General features: G+C 44.0%; 1 protein-coding gene across 3 annotated transcripts in view; it reads right to left on the bottom strand.

Annotated features, from left to right (window-relative positions):
- Positions 1 to 7,413: 7,413 nt before the first annotated feature.
- The window catches only part of NELFCD (negative elongation factor complex member C/D), a 1,198,759-nt gene continuing 1,187,743 nt past the window's right edge, over positions 7,414 to 18,429 (bottom strand). For all 3 annotated transcript variants that reach the window (XM_044089975.1, XM_044089974.1, XM_044089973.1), the window contains one exon: positions 7,414 to 8,200. In XM_044089975.1, coding sequence (XP_043945910.1) covers positions 8,166 to 8,200 — 35 coding nt within the window. In that variant the 3' untranslated portion in view covers positions 7,414 to 8,165. The remainder of the gene's footprint in view (positions 8,201 to 18,429) is intronic.

The following is an 18,429-nucleotide window of genomic DNA, read 5'->3' as shown; positions in this document are numbered from 1 at the left end:
GTGTGTGTGTGTGTGTGTGTGTGTGTGTGTGTGTGTATGTGTTTTGGTCTAATTCTTGGATTTTTGGACTGCTTATTTGTTTTACCGTTCAATATCTAGCCATAGTCCCACTGTCTATATGTGATACTGCATTAAAAGATGGCAGTACTTTACAGGCCTTACTGAGATTACAGCTGGGTCAAAGGAGAGATTTTTACACAAATATTTATGAGAATCTGGTACTTTACAAAGCCTATCAGTTTTTTAGTTGCAGGAAGCTATGACTCATCTGTTAGAGAAAGTCATCCACCACAGATGGAAACGTAGGGATGTCCATGTTCAATAAATCATATAATCTTTGGACATATGAAACTTGTTTTCCTTCTCAGTTGAAATACTACATAATTTTAAGAATAGTGTCACCAAAGACAGCTCTTCTAGAAAAGAGTCCGGAGACAGGGTGTCTTAATTTGTTGATTCCTAACCTGTAGAAGACTGGATCTGAGAAAATGCCAGACTCCACATCAGATGCTGAAGAATCGCTATCTTAAGAAAAGGTACCGCTACCATTTTGAAGCTGAGGGGGCATTGGGGTGGAGGACAGAAAACTTCAGAAGGTTTAAGAGACATTAGGGTCTTGAAAAAAAGAAACTGTACCATTCCTGCTGTAGACCTAAAGGAGAAAGTGACTAGACAGGAAATGTGCTTAGTCTTCGTTTTCCTCTTTTTTGGAGAGTCTAGAGATATGATGCGAGATGGGAGCTCCTTGCATACCTCCATAAGGGTAGCAGGTATGTCCTCACAGACTCTCAAGAAACAACCAGCCAAGTTTCCACCTTCACAGTCTTAGGTGCCATATAATCGGTCAGAAGAGACATGCCTGAACTGTGTACTTGTCAGTCTCTGGAAGGGTCTCATCAGGAAGAATAGTAGTTGGGCAGTCTGCAGGCTCACTGTGTGCCTCAGAGATACATCTTTGGACTCGGACTGAAACCATAGACTCTTTTGAACGTCTGAATATTTCAGATGCCATTTGACTTGCTGATGTGCAGTAAATCCCTCGTGCTAGTTCCTTAAGCAGACTGTTTTTAATATACAAGTTGAAGGAAGCTAAGTGAATTCTGATAGTTCAGGAACAAAGCATTTACAGATAGAGCACTCCCTATAAAGTATTTTCAGGTCCAAAACAGAACACTTTGTATAGTTGCCTTTACAGATGAACTGGAAATGCAGTCAGATCTTCCTCACTAAGATGATATGAAATTTAACACTTTTAAATAAAAATTAATGAAAACAAGAAGGATCACAAATAGGGATACTCATCTGTCACAATGAAAGAAACTAGCATGGACTGTAAAGGTAACAGACCATGAAAACAGATGTGTTCATCATTCACAGACTGGCGGTAAGAAATTTTGCAGAATTTGAGCCCTTATTTATGTAACTATATATAATTTTGTGCATAGACCAACTGTATGACATGAGAGGAAGAAGCACAAGCTTTTGCAAACTGGCCAGATATATGGTATTCTTCAATGGACTTTTTGAGGAGTATATTCTAGGCTTGTCTCAGGACCTTTTTGCAGACTGTTTGGTCTCCAAGTGGAACTCATTCTGGGGATGGGCTGAAGAGGTCTATCATGTTGCATCAATGACCAAGTTAAAAACCCACCAGTCCTTTAATGCTGGATCAGGCAGCCAAGTCAAGCTTGGAGGGCTGTCCCCATAGGCAATTCCAGCACGCAGGACTGGGAATGCTGAGACAGAATCTGGGGACCTCCTCACTCCATGAAGAAGTTTATTTCCATGACCTGTGCTAACCTGAAAGTAGTAGATGAGGCCAGTAGCATTCACAAAGGCACGTCAGCACTCCTCAACCACTGCTTCCACTTTTGGAGACATATGACTTAAGTCCTTGGATGTCTGTCAAAAGCACACCCTATTGTGAAAAGGTAATCTAGAACAGCCTACCAGAGTGTACCCTTAAAAGAACACTCCCTTCATCATTGTCTGAACTTGGCCCCCAGCCAGGAGTCACTGCAATAAGGACTACAGCAGGCTACAGGGAACCACACTATAGAACTACATTAAGGCTCTTAAGCATTTCTTTGACCCCAGAATCCAGAAGGAACATCAACTTCTTAAAGCCTGGTTCACTAGGGAGAAAGATAACTCAGGACTCGTCTAATGTCGCATAAAAAAACATCCTTGCCCCCAACCCCTATCCCTATCCCAAAGTCCAATACTCTATATAATGGTAGATGAAACAGTACTGTGGTCTCTGGGTCTTGTGCTGGACTGAAAAAAAAAACATGCAGGAGTCTACCATAGGGCACCCAGTAAACATTTCCCACAACTCTACTGAAGCCAGACATTAATCTTGTTGGAAGCACAACTCAAGTGCTTTGTACAAGCAGCTTCCTTTAACACATGATCGGTGGTTAGGTGGGATAACCCAGGTCTGCTGTTTCTAACCCAAATATTAAAGTGATCCTGCAGGAGGCAGGCAAGGGAATTACAAGCAGGTGCATAGAAAACATCAACCACCAAGAGGGATTCTCCAACCACAAGGGGAGGGAGAGCTGAACAGAAGTAAAAATTCATTGTCCTTGACCCTCTCTAAGGGCCTCTGGGTTATCGGAGTCATATTTCCCAGGACAGAGAGAGAACCTACTCTTAACTTAGTTTGCAAAGGGGACAGGCTCATGCTGTACCAATGACATGGTAAGTTGAAAATGTTCAACAAATGAAATTGAGTTAAAAGGCTCCAGCACCTGGAAAAGTGCTTGTGGGAGGTAACGCTGAGGCTACAGAGGCCTTTGCAGGGCCCAAACGCTCTGTTCCTGCACCACTGAAGACAGCCAAAAAACAAATGCACAGCTGCCATATATTCAGTGCACAAGCCTGTCCTGCAGGCCCTGTAGGTAAGAAAGGCAACAGCAGATTCTTTTTCAACATGAGTCAGTGAGTCTTAATGGATCTGGGGTGGAGGAAGAGTGCCAGGGCAGAAAAGCCTAAATCACAAATACTACCAGTTAGCTCATACAGAGGGGCTTGTAGAATTATTCCACAGATGCACACCAGCCACATACATGCTTCAGTCACTAAAAAGTGGCTAATGTGGCCATCTTGGGACTCCCACCCACACAGAAGCTGCCAAGGTGTGGTTCTCACTTGCCTCCCACTGCTAGCCAACAATGGGCTCCAGGTTCAGTCCTTTTCTGTCTGGAAAGGAGCTAGTGCACACATGGCTAGTTTCAAGGCAGACTTACTAGAAGAGTCTGACCAAAATCTACTCTCAGTCTCCTTTCTCTGTGTGTGTGCTCTTACCTGCCTGGGATCACATGAGGGTATCATCTAGAGGACGGCTGCAGTGGGCTCTCTCTACTTCTGCAATCCTAAGTGAAGTTAGGTAAGCATCCAACCTTTACTTCCTTTATCAGCTTGTGGGTGTGTTGAAATGCTGGCGTTAATGGCACTGCTTGACACTGTTCTTCAGCAGGTCAGAGACAGAATGCCCATGTGAATCCTAGCTTGTGATTTGGAAGTAAAGGAAAGCTGAAGTAGGTTTTAACTTTCTGGGCACCAAATACAGGAATCTTTCTATGATGGACATAAGTGACAAGATTTGAAATTTGCAAGCCATAAAAAAGAAATGGGAAGCTCAAGGTCACCTAGCAGATGCATTGGTACGAGCTCAAGATCAGAGGGATGAGAGAGGAAACAAATCAAGCAAGATGAACGCAGAAATGAAATCAACACTGCCCAATCAAAGCCCGTGAAAATCAAATCTAAAGATATAAACATCACTATATATATATGGTGGGTTAAATGCCATGATGCATTCCTCCCAACAATCCTAACTTATCTGTGACATGTTTTATTAAGAACCTTCATGAAATTCAAGCCATAGCCCAAATAACTCTACTATATCCTTCTCCATGACTTCAATGTAGACATAACAAGAAGTTATGTACTCACATAACGTTCGATGTATGTAGTCCATCTCGCCTCAAATTCTTAGCCGTGGGTTCGGAGCCGAACCTTGGCTCCGACTCGGCCATACTCTAGCTCGAAGTCTTCAGTTGGCTTGTGGCTAAGAGGTATCCCATGGTGCAACGCGCCTATTCCCCAGATCTTGTTTGCAGTGAGCTCACATCCACACACACACACACACACACAGAAACACGTTGAGAGGAAGAACCAACTCAACCTATTAAGGAGTGCTGAAACCAGAGACTCTACCTCTAGGTCCTCCAGGAGGGGGTAGGTGGGTGGGTTAGTAAGAATGTGAGGCGAGATGGACTACATACATCGAACGTTATGGTGAGTACATAACTTCTTGATGTTATGTAGTCCAATCTCACCTACATTCTTACCCGTGGGACAGCATCCCTAGCACCTAGACCTTGAGCGGCTCACTGGAAAATACTCCTGAGCACTGTGGAATCAAATGAGGATCTGCCCCTTGATACCAGATCCAATTTGTAATAAAAGTGTGAGGAGATGCCCAAGTAGCTGCAGCACAAATATCATCCATAGACATCCTAGCCTGAAAGGCAGAAGAAGTAGACACTGACAGTGTAGAGTGAGCCTTTAAGTTGAAGGGCAATTCCTTGCCACTTGAAGGATAGATGAAGGAAATGCAGCTAGAAATCCATCTGGGCAGAGTTACTTTGGAAACCGAAGTCCCTAGTCTGCTTTCTGAAAAGGAGACAAAAAGATAGTCAGATTTTCTAAAATCTTTTGTTCTATGTAAATAGAAACGTAACTGTCTGTGGACATCCAGCTGATTAAACTTAAATTCTGTCTTGTTAGAGAATCCAGGGAAAAACACAGGCAACTCAATAGACTGGTTGAGGTTGACCACTGAAGCAGCCTTAGGCATAAAGGAAGGATTAGGTCTTAGCGAAACCCTATCCTTGTGAAATATCAAGCAAGGGGGCCGGACGGATAAAGCTTGGAGTTCAGAGATCCGCCTAGCCGAAGTGATGGCTATCAAAAATAGTGTCTTCCAAGATAAAAATTTTAGGTCACAGGTTGCCGCGGGCTCAAAAGGAGGTGAGGTAAGTTGCTGTAGGACAAAATTAAGGTCCCGTGGCATAATGGGATCAAAGATCGGAGGTCGTATTAGCATAGTCTCTGAGAAAGGCCTATAAAAGTCTATGCGCCATTATATTGGGTTCATTAGCAACATGAAAAGTAGAAATGGCTGCCAACTGTACTTTAATAATTGCCGCAGCAGATCCCTGACTAAACAGTTGAGACAAACTCTAAAATCGATGAGATGGGAGCTGTATAGGGATCAATCTGTCTTTCATGAGCCCAAATGGAAAATCTCTTCCACTTACTGGAATAAATCTTCCTAGTAGAAGGCTTCTGGGAGGAAAACAGAATATGTACCACCTCCGGTGAAAAATCATGAAGCCTGATTAGGGACAGAATTGGAGCAGCCATGCTGTCAAACCTGAGGGTATAGATGGAAGGGTGGAACTGCCTTGACATGTGAGTCAACAGATCCGGCTCTGGGTCCAGAATCCATGACTCGTCCATTAGATAAGGGTTAAGAAAGGGGAACCAGATCTGACGAGGCCAGTGTGGAGCTATCAGTATCATTTTGCTTCCCAAAGACTGCTTTCTGAATAACCTTCGTTATCAGGGGAATTGGAGGGAAGGCATAGAGAAGACCGGAGGGCCAGTCATGAACTAGAGCGTCCCTGGGTGTTTCCCCTTCCGGGGGAATAAGGGTGAAGTAGCTACTGCATTTGGCATTGAGGGGGCTGGCACATAGATCTCAGCAAGGCTGACCCCATCTGCGGAAAATCCATTCCGCCACCTGTTAATTCAGGGACCACTCGTGAGGCATCAGAATAGCTCTGCTCAGTCTGTTGGCAATCACGCTGGACTTCCCCGGAATGTGCGTTGCCACTAGAAAGCACTGGGAAGATACTGCCCGCTGCCCACTGCCACACTCGAAGAGTCTCTCTGCAAAGGGGATACGACCTGGTTCCTCCCTGTTTGTTCAGATTCCAGACCACAGACATGTTGTCCGAGTGGATTGCAATTGTCCCAAGAGGAAAAAAGCTGTGCAATGCTTGCAACGCTAATAGCACCACTTTCATCTCCAAGACATTGATATGCAAATGGATCTCGTGTTCCTGCCACGTGCCTTGGACAGTCCTGCCGAGATGTCCCCCCACCCAATCTGGGAGGCATCCGTGGTCACAGTGGCAATCGGAGGAGGAAGAACGAAAAGCATACCCGTGTTGAGATTGCTGGCCTGAAGCTACCAGCGCAGATCCTGCTTGCATCTGCCAGTTATTACAATAAGATGGGAGATAGGAAGGTGCTGAAGAGACCATTGGGCAAAAAGTAGCCACTGAAGAATCATCATGTGAAGTCTTGCAAGAGGGACTAGCATAATCGTGGCAGCCATGGTACCTAACAGCTGGAGGACCACTTTTGCCTTGACCTTCTTCAGTGGTAGTAGAGCGTAGACTTGTTGCTGTAAAACCTGAATTCTCTCTTCTGGCAGGAAAACCTTCATGAGCACTGTGTCTAATTCAGCGCCGATAAAGGTGAGGGCAACAATGCAGACTTTTCCCAATTCAAGGCAATTCCCAGACTTTGGCACAGTGCAATAGTGGCGTTCCTGGTCTGTAGTAGTAAAAATACACACACACCAGCTATTAAAATAGCTTTTGGAGCTACTAAATTGAACAAAAAGTAGTAAATTTGTACTTGGCCACGGCCAACAGCGAGACCACGTCCGAGCTGTATGAGCAGCAAATGAGATCTGGAGAACAGGTGCCATGGGATACCTCTTTGCCACGAGCCAACTGAAGACTTTGAGCTAGAGTATGGCCGAGTCGGAGCAGAGGTTCAGCTTCGAACCCATGGGTAAGAATGTAGGCAAGATTGGACTACATAACATTGTTGTGTTGTGTCCAGAGGCTTTAAGGGCCACTTCCCTAGACATAAGGGTATGTCTCTGCACAGGCATGGTGGTGCATCCATTAAAGTCTAAGGATACATCCCCATGCTGTACCTACCTTGATGTCACTGATCACAAAAGTCAAACTCTTATCACCACTGGGAAAATATTTAAGATGGGTATTATAAAAAAAAAAGGGGGATAAAATGCATCACTGGAATGGAGGCATCACATGCCACAGTGCTAAAGTTAAGCAACAAAACTGTATCAAAACACTTTAAAGGATGCACCCTGCTGCATGCACAACAGACCTGGAGTAAATATAATATGAAAATAATTCCTATAGCACTATTATCTCTAACTGTAGTGTAATTATCCTAAATAATTTACACAGGCATGAAACTGCATCTTTACATAGATGGGTACTAGCCTTTAAAGCATTTTAAAATCACAAAAAAATAATTTAAGTAAAAAAATTTACCAACAAAATACTTCCAATATAACATTATGCCAGTACTCTTTTATACACTAATAACAGTGTAAATATATGTACCCTGCAAAACAAAAATACAGTACACTGAATTCATTACAAAAGACAAGGCTGTCTCCATAGTTCTTGCACTGTTTTAAGTGAAGTCCACATTTTTCCCAGTCTCTAAATCAGAATACACACCCTAGACAATGAGGAGTATTGTGACATTCTTTGAAGTAGTTCCCAGAACAGACAAAAATGTTTTCTCAGCCTTTATAATGGCATCAAGTAGAAAAGTCTATCACTGAAGAGGACATCCAGAAAAAGTAAACCACAGAAAATTCAAACCTTCTTTTGTTGCCACACCTTTGACAGAATCAACAGATACTCATAGAAAGGGACAGGTTACTGCATCACTTTTTAGTAACAATGCTCACAGAAAGGGACACATTACTTTTTAGTAACAAGACTCCTTTAGGTTTTCAAGAAGTGCTTTAGGCTAAACTATAATTAAAAAGCAGTGAGAAAGTCAAAGCATCCTCAACATCAAATGAAGCTGTGCACTGCCACAGCTTACTTTATGAGGAACTGCAATGGGCAACACTGCACTCTACATGCTTTCTTTCCTTATTGTGAACGAACGCAGTGAAGGCAGGAATGGCTTTTATTTGTCATCACAAGGCACACCAGCAGCTCACCAGGATGAACCCACAGAAATCAGTCACTTGATTCAAGAATCCTATGGCGATCTGTATTCAGAGCTCCAATATGAGGTTCGGCTCAATTCACCATAATGAAGTTCGACTTGCAGTGAGCTGGCAAAAAAAAAAAAAAAAAAAAAAAAAAAAAAAAAAAAAAAAAAAAGAGTTATTAATAGAGAGCATTTTCCATAAGTGAAGGTGTTATCCTGTACTGGTAGGTTTCTGCTGTTTGCTTACACAATCACACAAGCAATGGTACAAGCATTAGTTGCATTACATGCCTGTTAATTCCCAGTCTTCTTGGAAGATGCAACTTAATACTAATAAAGACCCAGGTAACTACTTCCAGGTACCCACAAGCAACTTCCGAATCCATGTCAACATCAAAAAAGTGATCCTTCTCAACTAGTGACAGTTTCCCTGGTGCTCTACTACTACTGTTTTGTGAAAGTTGGCTTTCAAACTAAGTGGGTCTATTCTTCCAACACTGCAGCAATTTAAAAGCCAATATTTACAAATAAATTACAAATAAGGGTACAGGTGGGAAAGTTTCACTTTCCCTCCCATTCTCCTCATAGGATGGCAGAAACGTACCCCCAATGAAAAGGATAACTTTTGGTTATGGGTTTCAGCAGTTTGTATGTTATAACATCAATGTGCGTCAGAACTCTGAGTGAATCACATTTGAGAAATGCTTCTTTGTCGTACGTAACCCCTAGAATAACCACTGACCATGTTTCTATATATAAGTATTTGCAAGTCTGGCTAGGTTTCAAACCCTGTGTACTACTTAAAATTCACAACTAAACAGGAAAGGAAAGCCTTGTAAAATCTTACTATAACCATAGATGTCCCTCTCTTCCATGTTGCAGTATTCACTAGTGGGTTTACACTTCTTCCCATCAGCTTGTTCGGCTAGGTTTACAAAGCTTTTCCGATCCCTGTTGACACGCACGTCTGACGTGTTGGCTGGTACGTGGGCCATAAATGTGACGTCTGTGCACACCAGTTCTCAGAACCAAGAAGTCCCAGACGGAGCCAGTCCTGATAGCATAGCCTGTAGGAACAGAGGAGAGCAAGTGCAAAGAGAACAGGAGGATGGAGGGAGGGAAGGAATACTGCAACATGAAAAAGGACATCTATGGTTATGGTAAGATTTTACACAACTTTCCTATGCCCTTCTATTTCAATGTTGCAGTATTCATTAGTGGGTGAGTACAAAAGTTCACTGCTGGCTGGGGGGTGGTCTGGATGAGGATTCCAGGAACCCATGCAGGACAGCATTGGCAAATCCCGCTCTGGTCCTGGAGATGTGGTCCACCTTGTAGTGTCTGGTGAAGGTGTGCACAGATGACCAAGTAGCAGCTAACAGAATGGAGTTAGTATCTAGACCTTTAAAGAAGGCTCCAGAGGAAGCCATGGACCTTGTGGAATGGGCTCTGACGTTGCCTGAAGAGTCTTTCCATGGTGTGAGTAACAAAAGGAGATGGCCCTAGCAATCCAAGAAGAAATGATTGGTTTCCCCAGAGCCCTGGGGTGGAAGGAAACAAACAGCTGGTCTGATTTGCATATAGGTTTGGTCTTATGCAAGAAGAAACAAAGTTGCCTGTGTACATCCAGGGAGTGAAGGACTCTCTCACAGTCTCCCTGGGAATTTGGAAATAAGGTGGGCAGGTGAATAGCCTGATTTAGGGAGAGGTCATTAACCACCTTTGGAGTGAAGGAGGGATTTAATCCTGAGGGTGACCCTGTCCATATGGAAAATATGAAGGGTGGAGTAGCCATGAGGGCCTGGAGCTCTGAGACCCTTCTGGCTGATGTCAAAGCTACTAGTAGTACTGTTTTCCAAGTGCAAAATTTCAAGTCAGCCTTGCCAGCTGGTTCAAAGGGTGGCAGATTAAGTTTTTCCGGCACATAATTAAGATCCCAGGGAGGAGGAGGAGTCAGTTTTCTAGGGGGTCTTAAGTGTAAAACACCTTTTAGGAATAGCTTGGCTTGAAGTCTGGAAGCTAGTGGAGGCTCCATATGTAGGCAGAAATGGCAGACCGTGTGCTTTTAAGGAGGATTAAGACAAGCCTGTCTTTAGCAGTTCACACAGGTAAGAGAGAATTAGAGCAGATAACTGTCCAGCGGCTCTGTCTTTTCTGACAAATTAAAAAATTCTCCACTTAGAGAGAGAGGATTTTCTTGTGTTTGGTTTCCTGGTCTCCTGCAGGACTGAGAGCACGTCCTTGTACAGGGGTCTGAAGGGAATCAAAATCCTATCAGCCACGGGGAGAGGTGCAGGGATTTCCACTGTGGGTGAATCTGTGTTCCCTGGTGCTGTATGAGTAGATCCACTGAGAGGGGTAACTTGTGGTGACTGCCCTTGGATAGATGAAGTAGGGAGAACCAGTGCTGCCTTGGCCAAAAGGGGGTCACCAACAAGATGTTTGGCAAGTGCTGCTGAATTGTCAGTGGGACTCGCTGGATCAGAAGGAAGGGGGGAAAGGCATACAGGAATTTCCCCTTCCAAGACATTAAGAAGGCATTTGTTTGAAGAACCTTCGGGTTGTGAGTTCGGGAGCAATAGCTCTGGAATTGCCCGTTTGTGGAGGAGAACAGGTCTATCTGTGGAATACTCTACCTGTGGATCAGATCTAGGAATACCTCCCTTGACAGCATCCACTCGTGACTGTCTGAGGAAGTTCTGCTTAAGGAGTCTGCCTGGCAAATGTGTTGGGAGGGGATGTAGGCTGCCTGTAGGTAGATCCTCTGGGAGACAGCTAGATCCCATACCTGTAGGGCTAGTCTGCAGAGGAGGTACGACTTCATCCCTCCTTGCTTGTTCAGGTACCACATCACTGTGGTGTTATTTGTGAAGATCTTCAGAATGCCCTGTCTCGAGAAAGGTAGAAAGGCCTGCAGGGCCAGAAGAATGGCTGACACTTCCTTTCCTTGATGTTGACATGCCATTGTTTGTGTTCGTCTTTCCACAAACCTTGCACTGTTCTTGTGTCTAACGTTGCCCCCCAGCCCCACATCTGAGGCGTCTGTGTGCATGATCTGAGAAGGGGAGGGCAATTGTAGAGGGAGACCAGAGTTTAGGGTCACCTGGGCCATCCACCACTTCATCTCTTGGTGCAGGCACGGGAGAAGTGGGATTCTGAAATCTAGGGGGTGTGAGTGCTGGGCCCATACTGAACGAAGATACCACTGGATCTTTCTCATGTGTAATCTTGCCAGTGGCAGCCATGCGGCCAAGAAGTTTGAGGAATTCCCTCACAATCAAGGCAGGAGAAAGGAGAGCAGACTGAAGAAGTTGGGTCAGGGAAAGCACTTTTTCCTGAGGTAGGAAGGCCATCCTGAGGTCTGTTCTGATTCTGCATCCTAGGAAGACAATGTCTTGCGTAGGATTTAGTTTGGATTTGGGGAAGTTTATGAAGAACCCTAGAGACTGCAGCAGGAGCAGAAGGTCCTTTGTGTGGGCAAGGAGGGTTTGTCTGTCTGCTGCTGTAATGAGCAGGTCGTCTAGGTATGGGAAAATTTGCATACCTCTAAGCAATGACTGGGGCTAAGCATTTTGTAAATACCCTTGGAGCAGTGGAGAGTCCAAAGGGCAAGGCACAGAACTGAAAATGCAAGGAGCCTGCTTTGAATCTGAGGAATTTTCTGGAGGATGGTTTTATGGGAACATGTAGATAGGCTTCTTTGATGTCCAGGGTCACCATGAAGACCTGAGGAAGGATGAGAGGAAATAGAATGGGTAGAGTAATCATCCTGAAAGAGGGGACCTTCAGGAATAGGTCGAGGCAGGAAAGGTCTAGGATGAGTCTTCATGGACCTTCCCTTCCTGGGCACCTCGGGGGGGGGGGGACCATTGAGAGGGGGGAAGTAGTGGAATAGGAAGTTTTGGTGGGGAGGGTGAACATCCAAGACATGAAGTAACCCTCCTTCAGGATAAACGAGACCCATTTGTCAGATGTCACTAGGTCCCATGCAGGGAGGAAGTGAGAGAGATGGTAGGATACAGGTATGGTGGGGGGGGGGGCAGAAAGGGAGGCAAGACAGTCAGATGCTGCCTGCCTTTCTGGAAAGGGAGGTCTCTGGGCAGAGGCCTGAGGTGTCCTAGGCTGAGTAGTCCGTCTCCTGTGAGGTCTTCTAGAACTGGAGGGGACAGAGGGCCTAGAAATCTTCCTAATAAATTGCATCTTGGCTGGATAATTTGTCCGAAATTTTGGGATTGGAGAGACAAGAAGATGCTTTAAATTTTGTTCCCTTTTTGTTGAAGTGACTTAAAGAGATCAGCTACCTTGGAGCAAAATGGGGCAGTGTGATCCAAAGGAGTATCCAGGAGTTTGGCCTTAAAAGTCATCTGGTAGGGGCTAAAGAAGCAGCCAAGAATATCTCCTCAGTACAGAGGCAGTTGCAGCTGACTTGGCAGTGGCCTCTGCTGCATCATATGCACACCTTAAAGAATGTTTAACTTGGGAAATGAGCACAAGCAAGGAAGACAGAGATGCCTTTGCAGAGGGTCTATATTAGATCACCGAATGCTTAAAAAAGCGAACAGTGATTAATCGACCCTATGTAAGTGAAAGTTTACAATGTCGAACTGTCAGAACAGTGACATTAGGGATGTCTGGTGTAGGTCTAAGGGCCAGGAAGGCATTGCAGAGACTCTGACTGAAGGCCTGCTAGCCTGGCAAGGCCTCTGGGGTTGAAGCGGTGTGCCTCGTCTTCTGTTTTTTCTTTGCACGCCTAACTGGCATCTGGCTGGCAGTCGGCCTTGAAGTTGGAGGAGGAATGGCAGAGGCCTGCTCCAAAGCGCCTATCGCAGAAGCTGGTTCCCTCCTGGCATCTGAATCAGGTGCCGGGATATCCTCCCCAGACGGGTCATCTGCTCTGGATTTTGCGACCTCCTGGTAGGTACCCACTTTATCCAATGTGGCAGATGGCAGTTCCTCGGCCAAGCTAACAGTGGCTACAGGCTGAGAATCGACTGAGGGAGGCACGGTGGAAGTGTATGGCCTCATGGGCTTGGCCCTCTTCCTAGGTGGTTCGGATGGGGCGTCGGATGCGGATTCCATTACGAGAGCGGTCTAAGGCGCTGGTTTTCAAGATACAAGTGAAGGGCCTGAAGTCAGCGACAAAGGGTTTTAGGGATGAACGACTTACAAATGGTGCAGTTTTTATAATTGTGATCCCTACCCAAACAAGAGAGACACTGGTCGTGTGTGTCTTTGTGGGAAATCTAGCAACCACAGTTGCATTTGCTCTTACTGGACATTAACAGACTAATAATTACAAAAGGAGTGAAGAAAATCCCCAAAAGGGTACTTATCTTAAAGCAAAACCGATCCAACGTCCGAGACTAGCAGCAACAACTGGTGTACAGCTGGCAGCTGAAAAGTCTGAGAACTGGTGCGCGCAGACGTCACATTTATGGCCCACATACCAGGCAACATATGTCAGATGTCCGACGCACCAACAGGGACTGGAAAAGCTTTGGAAACCTGGCCAAACAAGCTGATGGGAAGAAGGGTAAACCCACTAGTGAATACTGCAACATGAGGACATCCAGAAAAACGTCTTTAATGCAAAATTACTGAAGTTAGATACTGGAGCAAAAATCGACAAATGATGACTCTATGGCTAGATCCCATAGGAGTTCCTGTGGCATATGATGTAAGTAGATTGCCAGGCCTTTCTTCCACACAGATATTGCTACTCAGCTGTGTCCCAACCAGGTTTCGAACCCAGGTCTGCCAGTTGGCAATCCTGCACCTTAATCTCTGTGCTATTGGCTGGGGTATGTACTTTTAGCTAAAGTTTTAGCTTGACATTTCAGGGAATCCCAGCAAAAGGCATAAACGTTCTAGTCTCAAAGGCAGAAAAAAAAACTACTGCTAACAATGTAAAGTCAAATGAATATGATTAAATATGTGCCAAGTTTCATTGTTTGTCAGATCCTGAGGTAACCTCAAACTTGATGATAGGACTTTGAGGTAATCTCTTTAGAGTCAGCTGTTATGAAATGCATTCAGAACCACAAGGTGTCAAAAGCTAAGCTGGAAACAATGCCAATGCAAATGCTTTAGTCAGCCATAGGTAATATTAGAGACTCGTTCCATATGCATTCAAAGCTGTTTGACCACAAGAGATTAAGTCCAATTTGCACAAGCAGAAATGTAGAGGACTCTTTCCCCGTACCTTTGAAAGCATGCACTAAGGTAGGGCAAGAAAAACCATGAAGGAAACAAGATTCTATGCAAACTTCCCAACCAAATGAAGGGTGACTCGAAGAAAGCTGGACGTGATCCTACGTACCTAAACCTCTTCTAACCATAGGGCAGAGTCACAGCCATATGACAAGTTGAACCTAATGAAAATTCTTCAAAAGTGAGTTGAAATGAAGACCACTTATCATACAAATGTCTTGTGAAGGTAAAGGCAGGCATGCCCATCACTCCCTAGTCATTATTAAGGCTACGTCAGGAAGAGCTTTGCATATGGATGATGTCCCTAACCACTGTAGTTCAAAAAGAAAGCTTCAGAGATCAGGCTCACTTCAGATAAGGTCTGCAAATGTAGGAGCTGTGTGGTTAATATCAAGGGAGGCCATAGCAACGAGAACCATTTTGAGAAACTGGGGTGGAACATATAGCTGAGCAGCTGAAGGGTACATAAACTGAAACATGGGGTAGTTTAAGAAATGAAGTCCAGCTAAAAAAGGCAAATACCAATAACAAACCAATGCTATAGTTATAACTCTGGAAACTCACATTAGGCTTCAGGATAGAAGGATAAACACATTTCTGGCAAAGCAGCAAAATGTCCAGGTTGACAGGGACAGATTCACTTTCCAGGCTAACAGTGTAATCTAAAAATAAACAGTAACTGAAACCGACAAAAATGCAATCTAGAAATGAATACAAGTGGTCACAGACAAAATACAGCTTAAAGTTAAACTGCCAGTTCCAGCCCACTAGTCAGAACAGTGCTAGCCTGTAAGATATTCAAAATATCAATCTATTTTAAGGAAAAGGAGGGAAAAATTGTGAATCGCCTCAGTTGAAGAGATCACTATACAGTTATAATTTCTACTCGAACAGTGCAGTGAACTTGCAACTCACTTGATTGTAACTTTGGAGCTGGATGGTAAGAAAAGACTGTCGGACAAAACAACAAAAACTCAAGACATCCTTAGGAGGAGAGAAATAACACAGTATAAGTGACAATATTTTACTTAAACTTCATCTGCCTACTTCTCTGAGCCTAAGGTAATGTGGGTAGTATCCAGACAGCTGTGATAGTAACTCAAAGACATTTAAATGCTTATCTTCTAAAAGAACTGCACAGAGCCTTTCACAGAACTTGAGGATAATGTGCCAGGTCCAGTACCAATAGGTTAGATTTGTACTTCCAAGACAGACGGACAGAATGATATTCTGGAAACTAGAAAAATGGAAAGAACAGAATTCAAGAACTGACTTGTTAGGGTAATCTAATCAGGTGCAAAAATAACCTACCTGGCTTGGCAAGGAAAAATGCAATAAGAATTTAAAAGGGGATTAAGTAAATACAGATAATTTTTAAAGAGAAGGGAAAGGTCCGTCATAAAAGGGATAAAGATGGAGAGGGTAGTCCAGAAAGATCCAACACCCTGTGAAAGCATAGTGAAAAGAAATGAAGCATTCTACTTGGGCCAACTTTCATACCCGATTAGTGTTCCAGAAAAGCTGTTATCAGCACTAGTTAAGTTACATGGAATAAACTGCAAAAGAGCTCAGGAACTGTGCTCTAAAAGGGCCTGGAGAGGTTAAAAGCCACCAGACACACTTTCCATTCATTGATAATGGCCCGACAGCTAACAGGGCAGTATCAGCAGTGCTTGCTGTAATTATGTAATCACTAGATGTAATATGCAAGCTCTCTGAGAAACAGAATTCACTAGTGATTTCAACTCCGGGTACTGAAACCATGTTTTCAAAGCATCCGAGACTTGGAGTTCATAATGCACAACTTTCAAGGTAGCTGAGATGATATTCATGTACTGGAAGGATAATTAAAAGGGCAAGAGACAGGCCCAGTATGGTACATTATGAAGGCATCATGAAGTTCTCTGTAAAGTGGTAGAATGGTGGAAGAACAAAGGAGTATCCACTTCAGTATTACCCGGCAAACATGGTGGTCTAGAAGTGCTGCATTATTATTATTCTTTTCTCAATATATCCATGGATGCAAACAGAAGGTAGAAGGGTGGTGAAACTCATAAAACATGCTAGAGAAAGAACCACACTATGCTCGTCTAAACAAGCTTGACCAATTTAGGAACAAGTAGTACAACCCACCTCCACCTAAGACTACTGACCACCACTGAACTCTATTACGCGAAGTGATGGTGATCACAATATTGAACTTTATTTGCTAAGCTTAGCCTGTAAAAGAATAATGTGCATATACAAAAACTATATATATTTTCCATATGCCTCCCCTAAAGACTGGAAAGGGAAAGAAGGCAAAAAATGCATCTTCCAGAAATAGATGGATCTAGAAATAAGAGCACCTCTATTCAGGACAGGAAGGGGGAGTAGAGGCTCTACGAAACAAACAGGGACAGATACTCAAAGAAAGGTCAGTGTCATTACAGGTGATGGAGTTCACAATCTTGGACACTGACTATCCTATTGGATCTGTTTGTCCATTGGCAAGGCACAGAAAGTAACTACATCTATGTATATTTCTCCAAATAATGGAAACACAGGTAGGCAATCTGGAAATAAGTTATGTACTCACCATAACGTTCGATGTATGTAGTCCATCTCGCCTCACACTCTTACCCATGGGTTCGGAGCCGAATATCGGCTCTGACTCAGCCTATTTACTAGCTCAAAAGTCTCTGATTGGCTGGGCTGAGGGTATCCCATAATACACTGCTTCGCATCCCCAGATCTAGTTTGCTGCAAACAACTCAGTTATTGCAAACATAACACACATCCATACAGACAAAATATCCAAACAAATTAATCAAAGGGACTCTGCATGATAAAATTTTACCTCCAAATCCTCCAGGCAGGGGGGAAGGCGGGAGGGTAAGTAAGAATGTGAGGCGAGATGGACTACATACATCGAATGTTATGGTGAGTACATAACTTCTTGATGTTATGTAGTCCTATCTCGCCTACATTCTTACCCATGGGACAGCGTCCCTAGCACCTACAACCCGGGTGGCTCATAGGAAAATACTCCTGAGAACTGTGGAGCCAAATGAAGATCTGCCCCTGGAAACCACGTCCAATTTGTAATGAGAGACAAAAGTGTGAGGAGAAGCCCAAGTGGCCGCAGCACATGTATCATCCATCGACAATCTAGCTTGATAGGCTGTGGATGTGGAAACAGCTCTTGTGGAGTGGGCTTTAGGTGGAAAGGGCAAAGTTTTACCTGCTGTGTGATAGATGAAGGAAATACAGCTGGCTATCCATCTACAGAGTGTGACCTTGGATACCGGAGAACCAAGCTGGTTTTCGGAAAAGGAGACAAAGTGTTGGTCAGATTTCCGAATCTCTTTTGTCCGATGGGAGATAGAAGCGTAACTGTCTATGTACATCTAGTTGGTGAAATCTGAATTCTGCCTTGTTGGAAAAATTGGGGAAGAAAACTGGCAGCTCAATAGACTGACTTATATTAGACAGGGAAGCCACTTTGAGAAGAAAAGACGGGTTTGGTCTAAGGGAGACTATCTTTATGGAAGATCAAATATGGGGGTTTGATGGAAAGGGCTTGGATTTCGAAGACCTGCCTCGCTGAAGTGATAGCTATTAAAAAGGCTGTTTTCCATGTTAGAAACTTTAACTCACAGGTAGCTGCCAGCTCGAAGGGAGGAAGAGTGAGGGCTTGACGAACAAAATTGAGGTCCCAGGGCATAACAGGTTGTGATACTGGGGGACGAAGCAATAGGGTACCTTTAAGGAATGCTTTAACATAGTCTGTGTGCCATAAGGCTAAATTCATTGGCCACGTGAAAGTTTGATATAGCCGCCAGCTGAACTTTGATGGTGGCTGAAGCGGACCCCTGATAGAACAATATAGACAAAAATTCCAAAACAATCAATTGGAGCCATGTAGGGATCAATCCCTCTGGAATGAGCCCAAATAGAGAATCTTTTCCATTTGCTAAAGTAGATTTTCTTAGTGGATGGTTTATGAGAGGACGACAAAATATGGACTACGTCTGGTGAAAAATTATGACATCTGACTAAGGATCGAAGTGGAGTAGCCAGGCTATCAGCCGGAGTGTCCTCAAAGAGGGGTGGAACTGTCCTGACATGTGTGTCAGTATGTCTGGAAGGGGTTCCAGAATC

Source organism: Protopterus annectens, chromosome 12.part0 (assembly GCF_019279795.1).
Source record: "Protopterus annectens isolate FY-2018-M chromosome 12.part0, PAN1.0, whole genome shotgun sequence".
NCBI classification, from domain to species: Eukaryota; Metazoa; Chordata; order Ceratodontiformes; family Protopteridae; genus Protopterus; species Protopterus annectens.
The sequence above is the reverse complement of the archived record's forward strand: the minus strand, read 5'-3'. Positions and strand labels throughout refer to the sequence as shown.